The sequence below is a fragment of the Lottia gigantea genome (assembly GCF_000327385.1).
Source record: "Lottia gigantea unplaced genomic scaffold LOTGIsca_18, whole genome shotgun sequence".
In the NCBI taxonomy this organism is placed as follows: Eukaryota; Metazoa; Mollusca; class Gastropoda; family Lottiidae; genus Lottia; species Lottia gigantea.
The window spans coordinates 489,396-504,894 of record NW_008708301.1 but is presented as its reverse complement, the minus strand read 5'-3'; the positions used below and the strand labels follow the sequence as shown (position 1 = coordinate 504,894).

At 31.8% G+C, this 15,499-nt stretch overlaps 1 protein-coding gene across 1 annotated transcript in view; it reads right to left on the bottom strand.

The window, feature by feature from the left end:
* Nucleotides 1–9,042: 9,042 nt before the first annotated feature.
* LOTGIDRAFT_231151 (hypothetical protein) overlaps nt 9,043–15,499 on the bottom strand; it is a gene marked incomplete at its 5' end in the record, with an annotated part of 8,742 nt that continues 2,285 nt past the window's right edge. Inside the window, 9 exons of the mRNA XM_009052131.1 lie at nt 9,043–9,770; nt 10,159–10,306; nt 10,545–10,650; nt 10,907–10,990; nt 13,859–13,941; nt 14,320–14,493; nt 14,801–14,902; nt 15,097–15,158; nt 15,326–15,460. Coding sequence (XP_009050379.1) covers nt 9,201–9,770; nt 10,159–10,306; nt 10,545–10,650; nt 10,907–10,990; nt 13,859–13,941; nt 14,320–14,493; nt 14,801–14,902; nt 15,097–15,158; nt 15,326–15,460 — 1,464 coding nt within the window. The 3' untranslated portion in view covers nt 9,043–9,200. The remainder of the gene's footprint in view (nt 9,771–10,158; nt 10,307–10,544; nt 10,651–10,906; nt 10,991–13,858; nt 13,942–14,319; nt 14,494–14,800; nt 14,903–15,096; nt 15,159–15,325; nt 15,461–15,499) is intronic.

The window sequence follows — 15,499 nt, the reverse complement described above, 5'->3', positions numbered from 1 at the left end:
CAACAGAACGGTTTAACCAAAACTCAATCGTAATGGCCCTGTCGCACCAGAAAGGCGTTCTTACTGGGCTGCTATTGCGGTGGTAAATTGGCTTAGGGCCATATGCAGCGCTCTTACTTTACCTTTACTTTGACTTAAGTTAGACTTAAGTCGAACTTTAGGTATGCACCGGTTGATCTTTACGAAATTCGTGCTTAAATTTGACTATCAAATGTAGAAAATGAAAGCCTAACTTTGTAAAGTTCGACTTTACCCCAAGTTCAACTTTAGTCAAGGTAAGAGCGCTGCATACGGCCCTTTGAGTCTGTTAAGGGCGTCTTAGTGCAAGACATCGTTCAATTGTTGCCATTGTCGCCGCTATTCGCCGAGTCACGGCGTTTTTTTGGACATGTTCGGGGATCTGTTCTGCAACCGGTGACTGGGGGTACAACCCGTTGAAAGTGCTATAGGATCGAGAAGGCTGTCAGATAAGCGTTGTAACATCTCATTGACTGGTAAAACAGGGCAGTACACGCGTGGCCGCAAAACAGTTTGAACACAATATGATCCCATAACTCGCGGTTAGAGGTCGTCAGTTTTCATGTTTGTAATTTTTAGGGGCTTTATTCATATTGGCCGCAAATAGTACATTTCATGTCGTTGTAATGAATCGATAGGATAGGAAATGGTCGCAATTCGGTGTGACGGGGCTATAAAAGATTGATATCTCGCATACTTACTAACGCCTGCATATAATTACTATCGCTATGCCACAAAAAGAGTATACCCTCAATGATATTAATTAACATTGGAAAATCTTGATGAAGATTTTAGATACTACAACTGTACTTCTTTTGCTTGATATTCAAAAACCCACACAACACTGCTTTTTGGAGGATATCCATTCATATTGTATTTCAATACATCGGTGTTTTACTATCAGAGCTATTGGCGACCTTACTTTAGAATTTTGCTCGAGTGTTTAAGAGGTCTTTCGTGTTTCTTTAACATCATTAATCTTATGATACTAAGCTATTCGAGATCTTATGTGTGGTTATCGCCAACATTTTTTATGTTCCTTCAACACGGATGGTTTTCATTAAGAAACATATTTTCATGTTGAGACCATGACATGTATTAGATTGAAAATGCATGATTTTTTTGCAACTAACAGCATGATAAACAGACATCCATAATAGGCATGGAAATTCCCTTTTTCCTATCCTACCCATAAAGCTACAGCATGAAAATTGGAAGAATGCATGAAAATTTTATCACTACCAGGTAAATAATATTTTAGTTCTGTATATTTATTATCAGATATTATATTACAGTCGTCTAAACATTTTCTTTACCACCGGAGTTCAAATTCAAAACATTCTCGAGCATAAAAACTTCGACGCCGGATTTTCCCACAATGCAACAAACATTTTCAGTCAAGTTAGACTGTCGTTAAAGTCAAGCTGTTACAAACTTCGTCTTATACCTTGACTGCAAAAACAATAATCTTATATCATGGAAGTTTGTAAATGCAGCGATTTGGTTTGATTCAAAGTAAGCGAATACAGCCCACCAGAGTCCTTGACAGAAAGTATGGAAACAAAAAGCCATAATGTTTACAGCCGTTCTGTCGAGGACTGTCTCTGATTGGTTGTATTCGCTGGCGAACATTCCAAATCGCTTGACACTGTGAAGATGCCTCGCGTACAGTTACAATCGGACTCAAACCTTTGGTAATAATCAAGAAGAAAATTATTAACGACCTGATAGTGCTAATTGACGCTGTGTGAATTTGTATTATTGCAAGAATGACTGATGAATTCAATTCTGAAAATTAAGCAAATATTTAGACAACTGTATTTTTATATATTCAAATAAACTAAAACATAAATAGCTGTCATCTTATCCATTTGATATTTGAATATCACCTTCATGGCGTCGTGGATTAACTCTATCATAGTTTACTTCTTGCATTTTTTATGACATACCTTGTTGCGATAATCGTTAAGAATGCAGGATATGGATCGGTTGATATTATTGGAGCGATATTTAAGAAATCTCTAACATACCAATCATAGCCCTGACCCTTGTAAAACGAGTCCAATAATTCAAGCATTTCCCGTACATGCGATACAGTTTCTTTCGAAAGATTACACAGGAAGCTCGATATGATGCCCGACAACTTCCTTAGTAGCTATCGTCTCCTGATTGTCCAGTTGCATGCTTGTTAGTTATGATACTCGGTGCTGACTTAATTCAAATTCAATTTCAATCATTATTTCAGCTGATATATCAGATGTAGAAAGAGAATGGAAATTACAGTTTTATCAGTGGAAGAATCAATACATCGTGGACTGGAAGAATCAGTTTGACAATTTCCTCAACAATTACGAAAGAAGACTGCAGACTTGTGGAGGAACACCGTAATAGGTTCAGATGTAATTCACAGTATCCTCGGATCTTCATGTCATTGGCTCGGAGATCACTTCAAAAATTTTGATTCGTGTACATTGAGCAATTCGATATATAATATTCGATCCATTGCAGTTATTTTTCGTGAAACCGATGGTAATATGTAAGAGTATCTTTGAGTAAACGTGAAGGTATTTAATCAATGGAACGTCATTGATAATCTAAAAATGAAATCAGACTTTTATAGAACATTGTACATAGTATCATTGTATCACCAGTACTTCAAATTCGCATAGCCAAGTTATCGAGGAACATACGGCATTAAAATATGTAATCCCCTCATAAATTATACTGCTTGGTACCAAAGACGGTCGATCCATCAATCAATTAGCTTGCAGAAACTGAAACAGGGCAGATGTTTCGGCATATTAAAAAATTCGCCCCCATCGTACCATAATATGAAAGGTTCTTCACCTACATCATAACCATTATATCACTTTGATGCTTGCAGACTCAATGTACATAGTTTATTTTAGAAAGGAATCAGACTATATGTTAACGCCTGATTCTGTTTTTAACTGCGAATTTTAAATGTCTTTTAGATGTCAATATACTAGTAAACCAAAACCTACTTCAAACTAGGCTGGTCACAAGGGAAATGAGCGAATTGGAGATTTATTTTCTGTCGTAACCGAAAGTGTCCGTTTGAATTAAAAATGTTGGTTAAGTGCCACAAAGTTTAGTGATATTTAGGATGAGGGAGGGCATTGCCGCCCGCTTAAAATCTTGTAATAGTTTTATATTGTTATCAATATTATGTATAGTTATTAGTCTTTAAATATATACTTTTGATATTAAAGATATTATTATCGCTGGTATTTTTATATTCATGCACTTGCATAGCTCCGTGTTGTGCATGTCGACTGACGAGCTTTCTTTCAGTCAGTTGGTGTCATTGATAAGATCTGAAATTCAGTAATGCTTACTCACCTGCCCCATTTGTCCGGTATCTGAATGAGAATCTTTCTGGGATAATTTATACATAGATTTATATGTTGCATTAAGACGTGATAAGTTGAATGAGATATAATGGGTTTATATGAGCAGTTGAGTAACAATTATAGGTTTATATGATCAGTTTAAGATATTGCAGGTTTATATTACAACTGAGTAAGATATTACAGGTTTGTTTATGATCAATTGAGTTAGATATATCAGGTTTATCTGATAAGTTGATTAACTATTGCAGGTTTATATGGTCAGTTGAGTAAGATATTACAGGTTTATATGATCAGTTAAGAAAGGTATTACACGTTTATATGAGCAGTGGATTAACTATTGTAGGTTTATATGATCAGCTACATAAATTTACAGGTTTATATGGTCAATTGGGTTACATATTACAGGTTTATATGGTCAGTTGAGTTGATATTGCAGGTTTACCATCAGTTGATTAACTATTTTAGGTTTATATGATCAGCTACATAAATTTACAGGTTTATATGGTCAATTGGGTTACATATTACAGGTTTATATGGTCAGTTGAGTTGATATTGCAGGTTTACCATCAGTTGATTAACTATTTTAGGTTTATATGATCAATTGAGTTACGCATGCCTACTACAGATTTACTTGTTACGTTGAGTAGGACATAAGTTTATATAATCAGTTGAGTTAGATATTGTAGGTTTGTATGATAAGTTGATTAGATATTGTAGGTTTGTATGATAAGTTGAGTTAGATATTGTAGGTTTGTATGATAAGTTGATTAGATATTGTAGGTTTGTATGATAAGTATGATAAGTTGATTAGATATTGTAGGTTTGTATGATAAGTTGATTAGATATTGTAGGTTTGTATGATAAGTTGAGTTAGATATTGTAGGTTTGTATGATCAGTTGAGTTAGATATTGTAGGTTTGTATGATCAGTTAAGTTAGATATTGTAGGTTTGTATGATAAGTTGAGTTAGATATTGTAGGTTTGTATGATAAGTTGAGTTAGATATTGTAGGTTTGTATGATCAGTTAAGAAAATGAAAATGAAATGAATGGAGTTTAACGTCCTACTTTTCTGCACCATGTGGGCTAATGAAGACAGGCAACGCCATGTAGGGTGTAATGAGGGAAATTTTGCCAGGACAGCGGCATTAGCCTGCTCTTTTTCGATTTCCAACTGTCGAGGGATCTTTAACATGCACAGCCTGTAGCACACGGGGCCTCGGTTTATTGTCCCATCCGAACGACTAGACGCTTTTTCCATGTCAGCCCCTCGTGCCTGCATCACTGACAGGGGAAAACCGGGTTGTATGATCAGTTAAGAAAGACATTACAGGTTTATATGAGCAGTTGATTAACTATTGTAGGTTTATATGATCAGTTGAGTTAGATATTGTAGGTTTATATGATCAGCTACGTAAATTTTACAGGTTTATATGGTCAATTGAGTTAAATATTGCAGGTTTATGATCAGTTGAGTTACATATGCTTACCTCAGATTTACTTGTTACGTTGAGTAGGCCATAAGTTTATATGATAAGTCGAGTTAGATATTGTAGGTTTGTATGATCAGCTACGGGTATTACAGGTTTATATGGTCAGTTACGTAAGATATTAGAGGTTTATATGATCAATTGAGTTTCGTATGCCTACTACAGATTTACTTGTTTCATTGAGTAGACCATAAGTTTATATGATCAGCTACGTAAGATATTACAGGTTTATAGTCGAGTAGTTAAAGTTAGATTTTATTTATCAATTAATACGAGCAATAAGTCCTTAGTTCTGAACCAAAAGTCTCTATCTGATATCATAGGTATTAATGTGAGGGTGAAAATGAATACTTCAATAGTCATAAGTGGCTGTTGACGTCAAGTCTATATCTATTCTGTACTTATGATATTTCAATTACAACAATAAGGAGAATTGGTTCACATTTACAATGTGTTTGTACGTCACGAGTTAAAGTGATTTAGGAATTAGAAATGTGCACTTCAATTTACGAAAGTGCTTTCCCATTACATTATTCTAATGAGGAGCCCAGCTTGTAAATGGTTCAATCAGTAATTTGGTTTACTCATAGTGGCAATCAAGTATATAGTAGTCAAAATAGTAGAGAGTAGGGTGGTTGAAAGGTAACAAGTAACTATTCAACAGATGACACTGGGTTCAAGCTGAGTCAAAATGAAAATACACCCCCCCCCCCCCCCCCCCAAACAAAAAAAGAAATACGCCCACCATTAGGTTTGATTGCAAGTACATATCATTGTTTGTAGCCTTTAGCCAATTGTAAACAGACTAACGGATGAAAAAAATGTTTCCATAATACGTGTGGGCATATAAAAATCAAAAGAATCCACAAAGAATTGTTGCTTGAAGAGTGAGCAAGTGTTGCACTATACAGTCAATAGATTGAAAACGCTAAGTTGCAGGCGATATTTCGGTGAAAAATTATCCGATCATCACGAAAATCAATCGTGATATCTTCATAATGACATTGACCTACAAAATACAAAAGAATCTGTAAAGATTTGTAGCCGGTAGAGCGAGCAGAGTGATTGCAATATACTCCCAAAATATATTTGTGGGCGTATAAACATGATATTTTATCTAAGAGTTCAATCTGAGAGAATGTGTAGGCCTGAGACCTCTATACAAAAGTTGTGTTTTTAAACCTTTCATGTTCAGATTCGTTATGTTAAGTCAAATGGCCTTCTGTTTTTACTCATCTGAATACGATTATACTGTACCATGTCATTCTCTTGATGAGAAGTTATTTTCGCTACAACCTGCTCCCAAAATAAATCTTAAAGAAATTTGTATACTGTTTAACTATTGTTGTACTGCCTGGCTTCCTAAAATAAACTCAGATTTCGTACAACCTGAATATTAGCCTTAGTTGATGATAATGGTTAATTAACCTAAATTCAGCTAAAAACAGTCATTCAATTAACTCATAAATACCCTTTGTCATACTTATAATTGTATAAAGTCAAAGTGTACTAAAAATTAAGATGCAATAAAAGCACGGTATAAACATTTTAATGTTTTAAAACTAAATGCCTTTCAACTTTAGGTGCGAAATAATGAGATACGTGTAAATGGGAATTTGAAATAAGTTGATTTTGAGATTTTCATGAATTGGTACTTACATACCAAAACACTATTTTGAGAGGTCAATTAACCCTTTCCTCAGAAACGGGAATTGGTCAGCTAACCTATTCACTTACATTAGTGTAAGTACATTAAAAGTTATTAATTGATAGAGCTCATAACTCTTTTCAACGAAATGATTATGCTAGAAGACTCAAAATGCATGTATCATTATTTGCAATATTTCCACTAAAATAATGAAAAAGTCGTGGGAGTGACTTGTTAACTTTAATATTTAACATATCATTTTGATTCCAGTCACGCTATAAAATATATATAAAATAATAAATAGAGCCTGTTGTAGGCGTTTTATTTGATCATCAATTAGTGTTTTATTGTCTCTTAATATGTTCTACTTTGATAAAGAGTATTCAACTGATGTATAAACTTCATAACTATTTCATCTCTTACATTTGACCTTTCATATTACTGGTGTATATTAAACTACATATTTACAGGATGGGAAACCTAATCTTTAGATGGATTAACTCTAAGCCTGAAATTAATAGAAATGGGATTTGGAATTCCCACGTGTTTGTTATGAGTTAAAAGAGATCGACTAAACTTATAAATGAAAATCTGTTTGTATGCTTCTTCAGAGAAATTCATGATCAAGCAAATCCGATATTCATGCTTTTTTCCCCAAGCCATGGGCAAAAGCTCATTTCAAATTTACAAACGATTTCATCAATTCATAGGGTTAGAATCAGATGAGATAAGATGCGTTAGCTGATACAAGATGAGGAACTAAAAAAATCCTTCGTGCAAATAACCTAACCTCGCCTCAGATCTCATTAACTTAGAATATCAGTTTTAACTTCAAGCATCTATCGTGCTAACAAGCCAACTTTGATGTTTTTTCAATAAATCAATAGCAATCTTTGTCTAACTCTTACAAGTTTAAACGAAATATTGTCGAATTCAGGTACAATTTGAGAGCATTGTGACACTTATAGTATCACAATCAGCTAGAGATTTGGATATGATAATTTCCTATACTCCATTCAAGCTATCTGTGTGTTAATAATATCTCTAATAACTGACTAATGCAAAATGAGGTTACGAATCATGATACGTTGGTATATTCAAGTGGATGGTGTCCAGATTCGAACTTATACGACAAATTGTGTATACACGGCTATGTGAAAGATTTAAAAAAATTCTTACAAAAACTGTCAAATGTATGTGTAAAAATATGTAAAATATCAGGAATCTTTACTCAAATGCCCACAAATTCTTATACATATCTTCTCTCCTTGAAATTATTACCACACGCTTATTAGTCTCAAACCAAACATTTTTTATGAAGTTTTTAATATTACGTTATATAACGTTTTGTAATATTTAAAAAATTTATTACGAAAATAAACATTTCTTGTATCAGATCAACAGCGGTCAATGAATCTTAATTTGAAGCTTATATTTAACATGATATTCTTTGTAAAAGATAGCTAGCCAGGCAAAGTAATATACGCCCACTGGCAGCTATGATTATGAATATATTTAGCTGTACAGTAACAATGACCAGTTTGAAATATTCAACCATAAGTTGTACACTTTTTTCGAACTTTTTGTGGCGATACTGAATAATATTACGAAGTTTTGTCAAAATCCGGCAAGAATTGTGCCTTTTAAGTGTTCATGAGATAAAAATTGAAAGCGTTTTCCAGGACAAGGGCAATAAGTCATACCAAATGTTTTTATAATTTTTAATAGGATTCATCCTTAAGTGATAAACTCTCACACTACGTTTTGTCCAAATCTGTTTACGAGCTACAAATTAAACACGTTTGCAAGAACAAGGGCAATAACTCTTACTAAATATTTTTTGGATTTTCCAGATTTTAGATAGGGTTCATCCTTCGGTGATAACAAAGATTCACACCAAGTTTCGTCAAAATCTGCCTATTATCGAACCTTCTGGAGTGTTTACAAGACAAAATTGAACGCGTTTTCAAGAACAAGGGCCATAACTCATACTAAAATTTTTTCAATTTTTCTGATTTTCAATAGGTTTATGCCCAAACACTCACACCAAGCCGAAAGCTGTCAAGAATTGTGCGATCTAGAGTGTTTACGAGCATTTCAAGTAACAAGGGCAAACACTTATACTAATTATTTTTCTATTTTTCTGATTTTCAATAGGGTTCATCCTTGGGTGATTACAAACAACCATACCAAGTTTCATCAAAATCAGTCCAGAATTGTGACTTCTAAAGTATTAACGAGCAATTGCGGACGGACGGAATGACGGACATCGGTGACAACGATATACGACCCACATTTCATGTGGGCGTATAAAAAATATATTTTAGCCAAATGAAGTGGTTTGATAGATACGAATTCAAAGTCCACTCAATGCACAAACAAAATTGAGCAAAATTTATGGCACTCACAAAACAAAATGTAACATGTAGAGATGAGAGGAAATATTTATTTTCAAATCATTCGCCATTGATAGAACTAATAAGGGAATGATCTACATTCAAGGAATGTTCAAAGAACAAAACCACATATGAAAAATAATGTGTCTTGTAGTCCAATGTGAAAGCTAAATCTTTAATTACTTGTAAACAGCAAATAAGGAAAAAATACCTCATGAAAGTGACCTACAAAAGACAAAAAATGAAAACAATCGTTTCTTATCACAAGATAAATGTTATTCTATAAGGCAGTTATCTATATGTTCATTAATTTTATCATTTCCAAGACCTTCTTCAAACTTTAACCCACATATAGGACAACTAATGTCTTTCTTGACTTCTTTTTGTGAGCTTTGTTTGGCAAATGTAGAGAATAATGTTTCTTGTTTACGTCTTTTCAAGGTTGGTGAAAAAACACTGTTATTAGCTGTCCTCTTTTTACTCATGTTTTTAGATTCTTTTAAAATCTCGACTGTTTGCTTTTTTAATGATTGGGAGTTATTGTCTTTAGTTTTAGCACGATTTAAAGCAATACTGTCACTATCAGATGGATTAGCATCACCACCACATACATCTTTGGTGAAATCTTCATAAGACACTGAGAGACATTCTGTTTTCACTGTAGGTTTGGAGCTGTCTGTGTTTGAGGTAGAAGGTTTAAAAAAGTTTTTAATAGTTAATGGAGGAGTTATTGCCTTCTTATAACATCTAGGTACCACACTTGCCACATCTTCTGTTATTGATTGAAATGTTTTTAATTTGGGAGGATCTATTAGAACTTGACCTTCTTGACCTTGACTAATCATCTGCAAAACATTAAAAAGTTGGCATTAATATGATAAGGATGTCAGTTATTATTCAACAATTGCTTTCACATTTAACTTGAATTTTATTTTACATACGTATTTTATTTAACATGCTGGGTATGTATTATTTATACATTAAAAGTTTGCATAACCTCTAATTAGTCCCAATTCAACTGTTATGACCAGATTGGTGGCTGGCCTCTGACCTTTGACAACGATAAATATTTGAAACCTTCATTTGGGAAAGGTGGTATACCAAATGTGGTAAATTTGTACTATTGATTGAAAAATATGCTAATAATATCCAGCAAATTTTAAGTCAGTGTCAGACTTGTTGAAATATTTTCTTAAAGGGGGGTTGTTTTGTAAAAAAAAAAGACAAACTCACAGCTTGAGATTGAGCTTGTTCAATCATATTTCTTTCTATCAAAGCTTTCTCTACCTCAATAATCAACTGTTCTGGATAGCGTACACCGACTATTCTTTCACCTGTATCTAACTCAACACGTACTACACGAATATGACTTTCATATTTCCTGTAAATACAACCAAATAATATCATTTATTTATGCTTGAAAAAACAACATAGAGCTGTTTTTATGATATTTTCATGCTTTAATGAGCATTCTGTAATCACCCTGTTTACTATAGTTTTTTTTTATTGTTTACAAGAAAAGAAAAAACAATCCTATAGTCAACCTGTGATCACTATACTATGAAGATATCTTTGAAACTATGCTTACATATAAATAAAATTATCAAGATGATACTTACGATAATCCATATTTAACAGAAAACTTATTTAATGTACATTCTAATACTGACATCAATGTTACAATATTACCACATATAAGATGAAGTTTGTATGTTCTGCTACCAACTAGTAAATAAAAGAAATGAAGTCTTTCTTTGATATTTTATAATAAATTTCAAGGCATTTTTTCTCCTTAAGGAGAGACGGGACATATTGAGTTGCAGTACAAAGAAACCACAACATAATTACATAAATTCTTAACTATCAGTACCTTGATGAAGGATAAATGTGCGAAGGAAAAGCCAAAGGCAGTTTTCAATACCAGTGCCCTGTTAATTCACTAAATTTTGTCTATTTCAGAGGAATTAAAAAAGGAATGTACCACTACAACCGGCTCTCTGTCGACAGGAGTCACCATGCATACAACCATCACCACTACTTTGATACATATCCTTCCAGCCCTTCTCTGGAATATACGATGGACCAATGATTAGTCAGAGAAAATGGTAGAAGATAAGGTGTGCTGTTGAAACTAATGTTTTTAGTTTTGGTTAATAATGACTTTGTTAGTGATAATTAGTAATTAGGAAGTAAATCAATGGATATAATCTTACCAATAATTGGTATTTTGATAGTGGTATGTACCATTATGACATTTGTGGCCAGTGCAATTTGGCACCTCTACACAATGTGCACACTTAATTCTAAATTTTCTTGTCATTTTATTATGACTATATAACCTTGGAAGCCAAACAAGTTTCAAATTCTGGAACTTTTACCATGATGTATGTACTTATTAAACATTAATTATGTAAAATGTGATGAAAGAGGAATAGATACTTATCTAATCAATTCTTACACTTAATATTTCTTAAGAATGAAAACTAGCGTATAAGATAACAATATTGAAGAAATATCAGGGAAAAGCTTTTAGAAATGAAAATAAGAACGAATGAATGCATTATAAAATCTCAAGTATTACAATACATATCAGTTGGTTGTTTTTTTATTTATGCCATGACAATTATACATATCAATATTTACAATTATTATCTTGTATTATATTATTTAAGACTTATTTGTATTGTTATTATAAACAATGTTGTTTATTTGTATTTGAACATTACTAATTGTTACCTATCAATACATACATGTATACTTTTACGTTTTTTGTTAAAATATTCTGAAGCACTAAACAGTGTTTGAACATTACATCTTCATTTTGGAAATTTATATTCAGGCCATATCTTTAATATTAAAGACCATGTCACAACATTTATCAGCCTTGATAAATAATAACACTGAGCTTATTTAGTATATATTTACAACTTTGCCCCCCTTTCAGGAAAGCACTGAAAGTATTTAGAAGATTAGAGGGTGATACTATATTCTTTGGGGTTATTTTGTCTTGTAGGTATATAAATATGCCACAATAAGTTCTGTTTAATCTTTTTAAATTTATAAAATTAGTGATTAATATTTGTAATTATGCCACAGTATAACCAAGCCTTTTCTGTTTCATTTCTTAAACTTGTCAATTGATCTGAAGACATTTATTGACATATATTTGTGATTTTTAAATACTATGTGTAGACATTTGTTATGAGTAAATTTGTTATCAACACTGGATGTTTGTTATCCTATCCTAGAGTTGTTACTTGTTACATTTTATCTTCATCAGCTTTTATAACATTCCCTGTTCATTATTATCTAATTAGTAATGGTAATGAACTATGAACAGTAGAAAAGTAGTTATTATTATTATCATTAGTTGTTATCAAATATGATATAGTTTTAAAACAGTACCGGTAGTTATGAAAAGTAATCATTACCAGGTGTGAAATATGAAGTAATGATAACAAATAATGATCATTAATCATGCACTGGATGTTAGTATAATCTTGTTGATTTTCATCAAGAATCATAAGAAAAATTCACATATTACTTTTATAATAGCCATGTAGCCTCAATGTAATAAATAGATTATTATTTTGTGTACAATATGTACAACTTATTAGAAATTAGAATATGAGGTATTGCTGCTACAACCGTTTCATTGTGTATTTAAACATATGTCATAATATGTGCTATGTATTTGTAATGACTACCAATTTATCATTGGTTTTGTAAACTAAAATCATTCCATAGATTAGCATTAATTATTGTATATATACTAGTTTAGAAAATTGTTTTTCTGTTTTGTTGAGAGGATTGCATCACACCAATCAAATTACAAGTGTAATTAATTTCATACTCATTCACTGTTTTAATTCAATATTCAAAATCCTGGAAATCCAAGAAAATTATTATTAATCAAATTAACATCATAACCTCAGATATCTGAACTACAAACCTCACTCTTCTGAGGCTTATGGTATTTCTACCAACATCGTCAAGTAGACAATAATGCAGATAAACATAATATATTGAAGTGAATATTAAAATGATGCAATCTTCTCAGAATAACTTGATATGTAAATAATATGTATGACACTAGAATATAAGTATAGATAGTTAGATTAGTATATAATGTAGTTCATAGACAATTGTTTATGTCAAATTTCAAACTTTCAACACAAGAGACAGATCTTTTTGATAATGGAAACAATCTTATTGGACATGAGAGAGCATAAATTCCCAGAATATGTTGAAATGATGAAATTTGACACAAATCAAGTTATATTTATCTTAAATGTTTTCAATATATATTTCTCACATTTGTACTTTTTTAGAAGGTTGTTTACATTATAAGATATATATTCAGGATTCTAGACACACATAATAGTCTCTTCTACTTATTTTACTTCTCTTTCTTCTATAGGTAGTTTACTTATTACTTTTACAAGTTAGTAGAATGACCAATGAATATAATTGGTCTATATTAATCTTAGCTCAACAATAACAATGTTGTGCATAAAGTTAAAAGGTTGCCAGTGTGATTGCAAAGATGAACAGACTTATTTCTACAAACACTTATATGTTTTTTTGTGCTCATGTGGAACCCTATTTCCACCTTTAATTATCTCTGAATCATCTTTTGATAAAACTGGAAGTATATTCTGACAAATTTTACTATTCTTAATTCCTATTTATTCTCTATTGCTCTATCTACTTTTGTTTTCAATGTTAACTACACATCTTAGCAGTAAAAATAAAGAAATAATCATACTTTTGTCTTATCTTTAGGGCAATATTATCTTCTTTTTCCTTGATCCAATTCTAACAACATCTAAGAAGTTTAACAGGATACTGGTAATAACAGTTAAATCAATAACTACCAACAACTTGAAGTAATATTTGAAAACTACATTTATATTAGAATAAGCTTACATACCTGCAGCAGCAACATCAATCTGAGAATATTTTCTTAATAAATCCGATTTTTCTTCATCAAAAGCTGAAACTCCTGTATTTGGTCTGAAAAAAAATATTAAATAATTAAATATCACCAGGTAATATTAAGTTACCCTACTCACTCAGTAAAGGTTATCTTTATGCAATGCACTTTGTGAAAATGACATCTTTTTATAACTTGAAAGTATAACATAAGTATCATTGTCAAAAGAAGGAATCTATATTCTAATATTACAGGCCAATTGACCCGGTTATAAGAAGGGAGCAAACTATGTATATTTGGTGATATTGAAAATGCAATGTTAGTTTAAAACCTTTTAATGTATTTTAAAGGGCGAGCCTGACTTGTTCTACATTCTTTTTTTCATCTATATACATTTTTTACAAATACAGTTTTTCAAGTTTTGCGAGGAATTATAATTAGGATTGTAGCCTTATTACCTGCAGATAGTATACAAATGAGATGAGTTGTCTTTCTTTGTTGCTAAAATATACATCTTTCTACCCCACATATCTCTTTTAGAAACATAGAAATTTCCAGAACCTCCAGAATGTTCTTGTTTCTTCAATGCTGCTTCCCAACTCATTCCACGGTCAACTTTCAATAATGCAGACCTATTATACAAATCATGTATTTGGTATGTATATTAAGTATACTGTACTTATAAAATAGCTGCTTCAAACAAAACCAATGAAAGCCATGTAAATACACTTTATAAAAGTATTTATTTTGAAAATTGCACCAATTCAGAGATCCTGTATTAGTTAAAGGCTTTACTGAAAACTGAGTGTAAAAAGAAAATAGCACACTTTTAAAATGAGGGTTTACTAATACAAACCACAATCAAAATGGAATTGTATTCAAGATTCATTTTTCAATCTTTTGACAGTTTTCAAAGTATGCAGGAGCATTGCTACTTACTGTGTGGTGCCATGGCCTCGAGATAAATTACTGAAAATTTCTGTAGGTTTACCAATTAACTGTATAGAGGTGGCTGTAATATCTAACATTCCTTCATTATACCTGGTAAAATTAATCATAAATACAAAATAATACAAAAAACCCTAGCTAAATATATATTTTTTTTAATTCCATAAACATAGTAAAATGGAGATAACCATTTCTATATTGTATTTCTAAATATATTTCCTGGTATCAATTATTTTATTTTATTCAATCTGCATTACTTTTATCAGATATTCTTGTACATGTCTTACCTTCCTTCCTTTTTAGCATTTTTGATAATAACTTTCATAGCTTCGGTAAAGTAGTTGAAAATCTAAAATATCAAATAATAACATAATATACAAATCTATCTTTTCTGATAAAATGTTACTAGATCAGCTAGCTTGCGGAGCATTATGCAACATAAGTGATAAGACAAATGGAAATGTAGCAAACTAATGGTAGAAGAAATAAAATTGGCAATGATAAACAATTACTTACAAGATTTTGTTTTTCTACAGCTAAGCCAAGAATACGGTTGAGAAATTTACTAACATCACCAGCATCTTTATCTTTTATAACACATCCTGTTCTCATAGATTCTACTTCTACTAATCCCATTAATACTAAACTTTCCTAAAATACAACATTAATACTTAACTTTCCTAAAATACA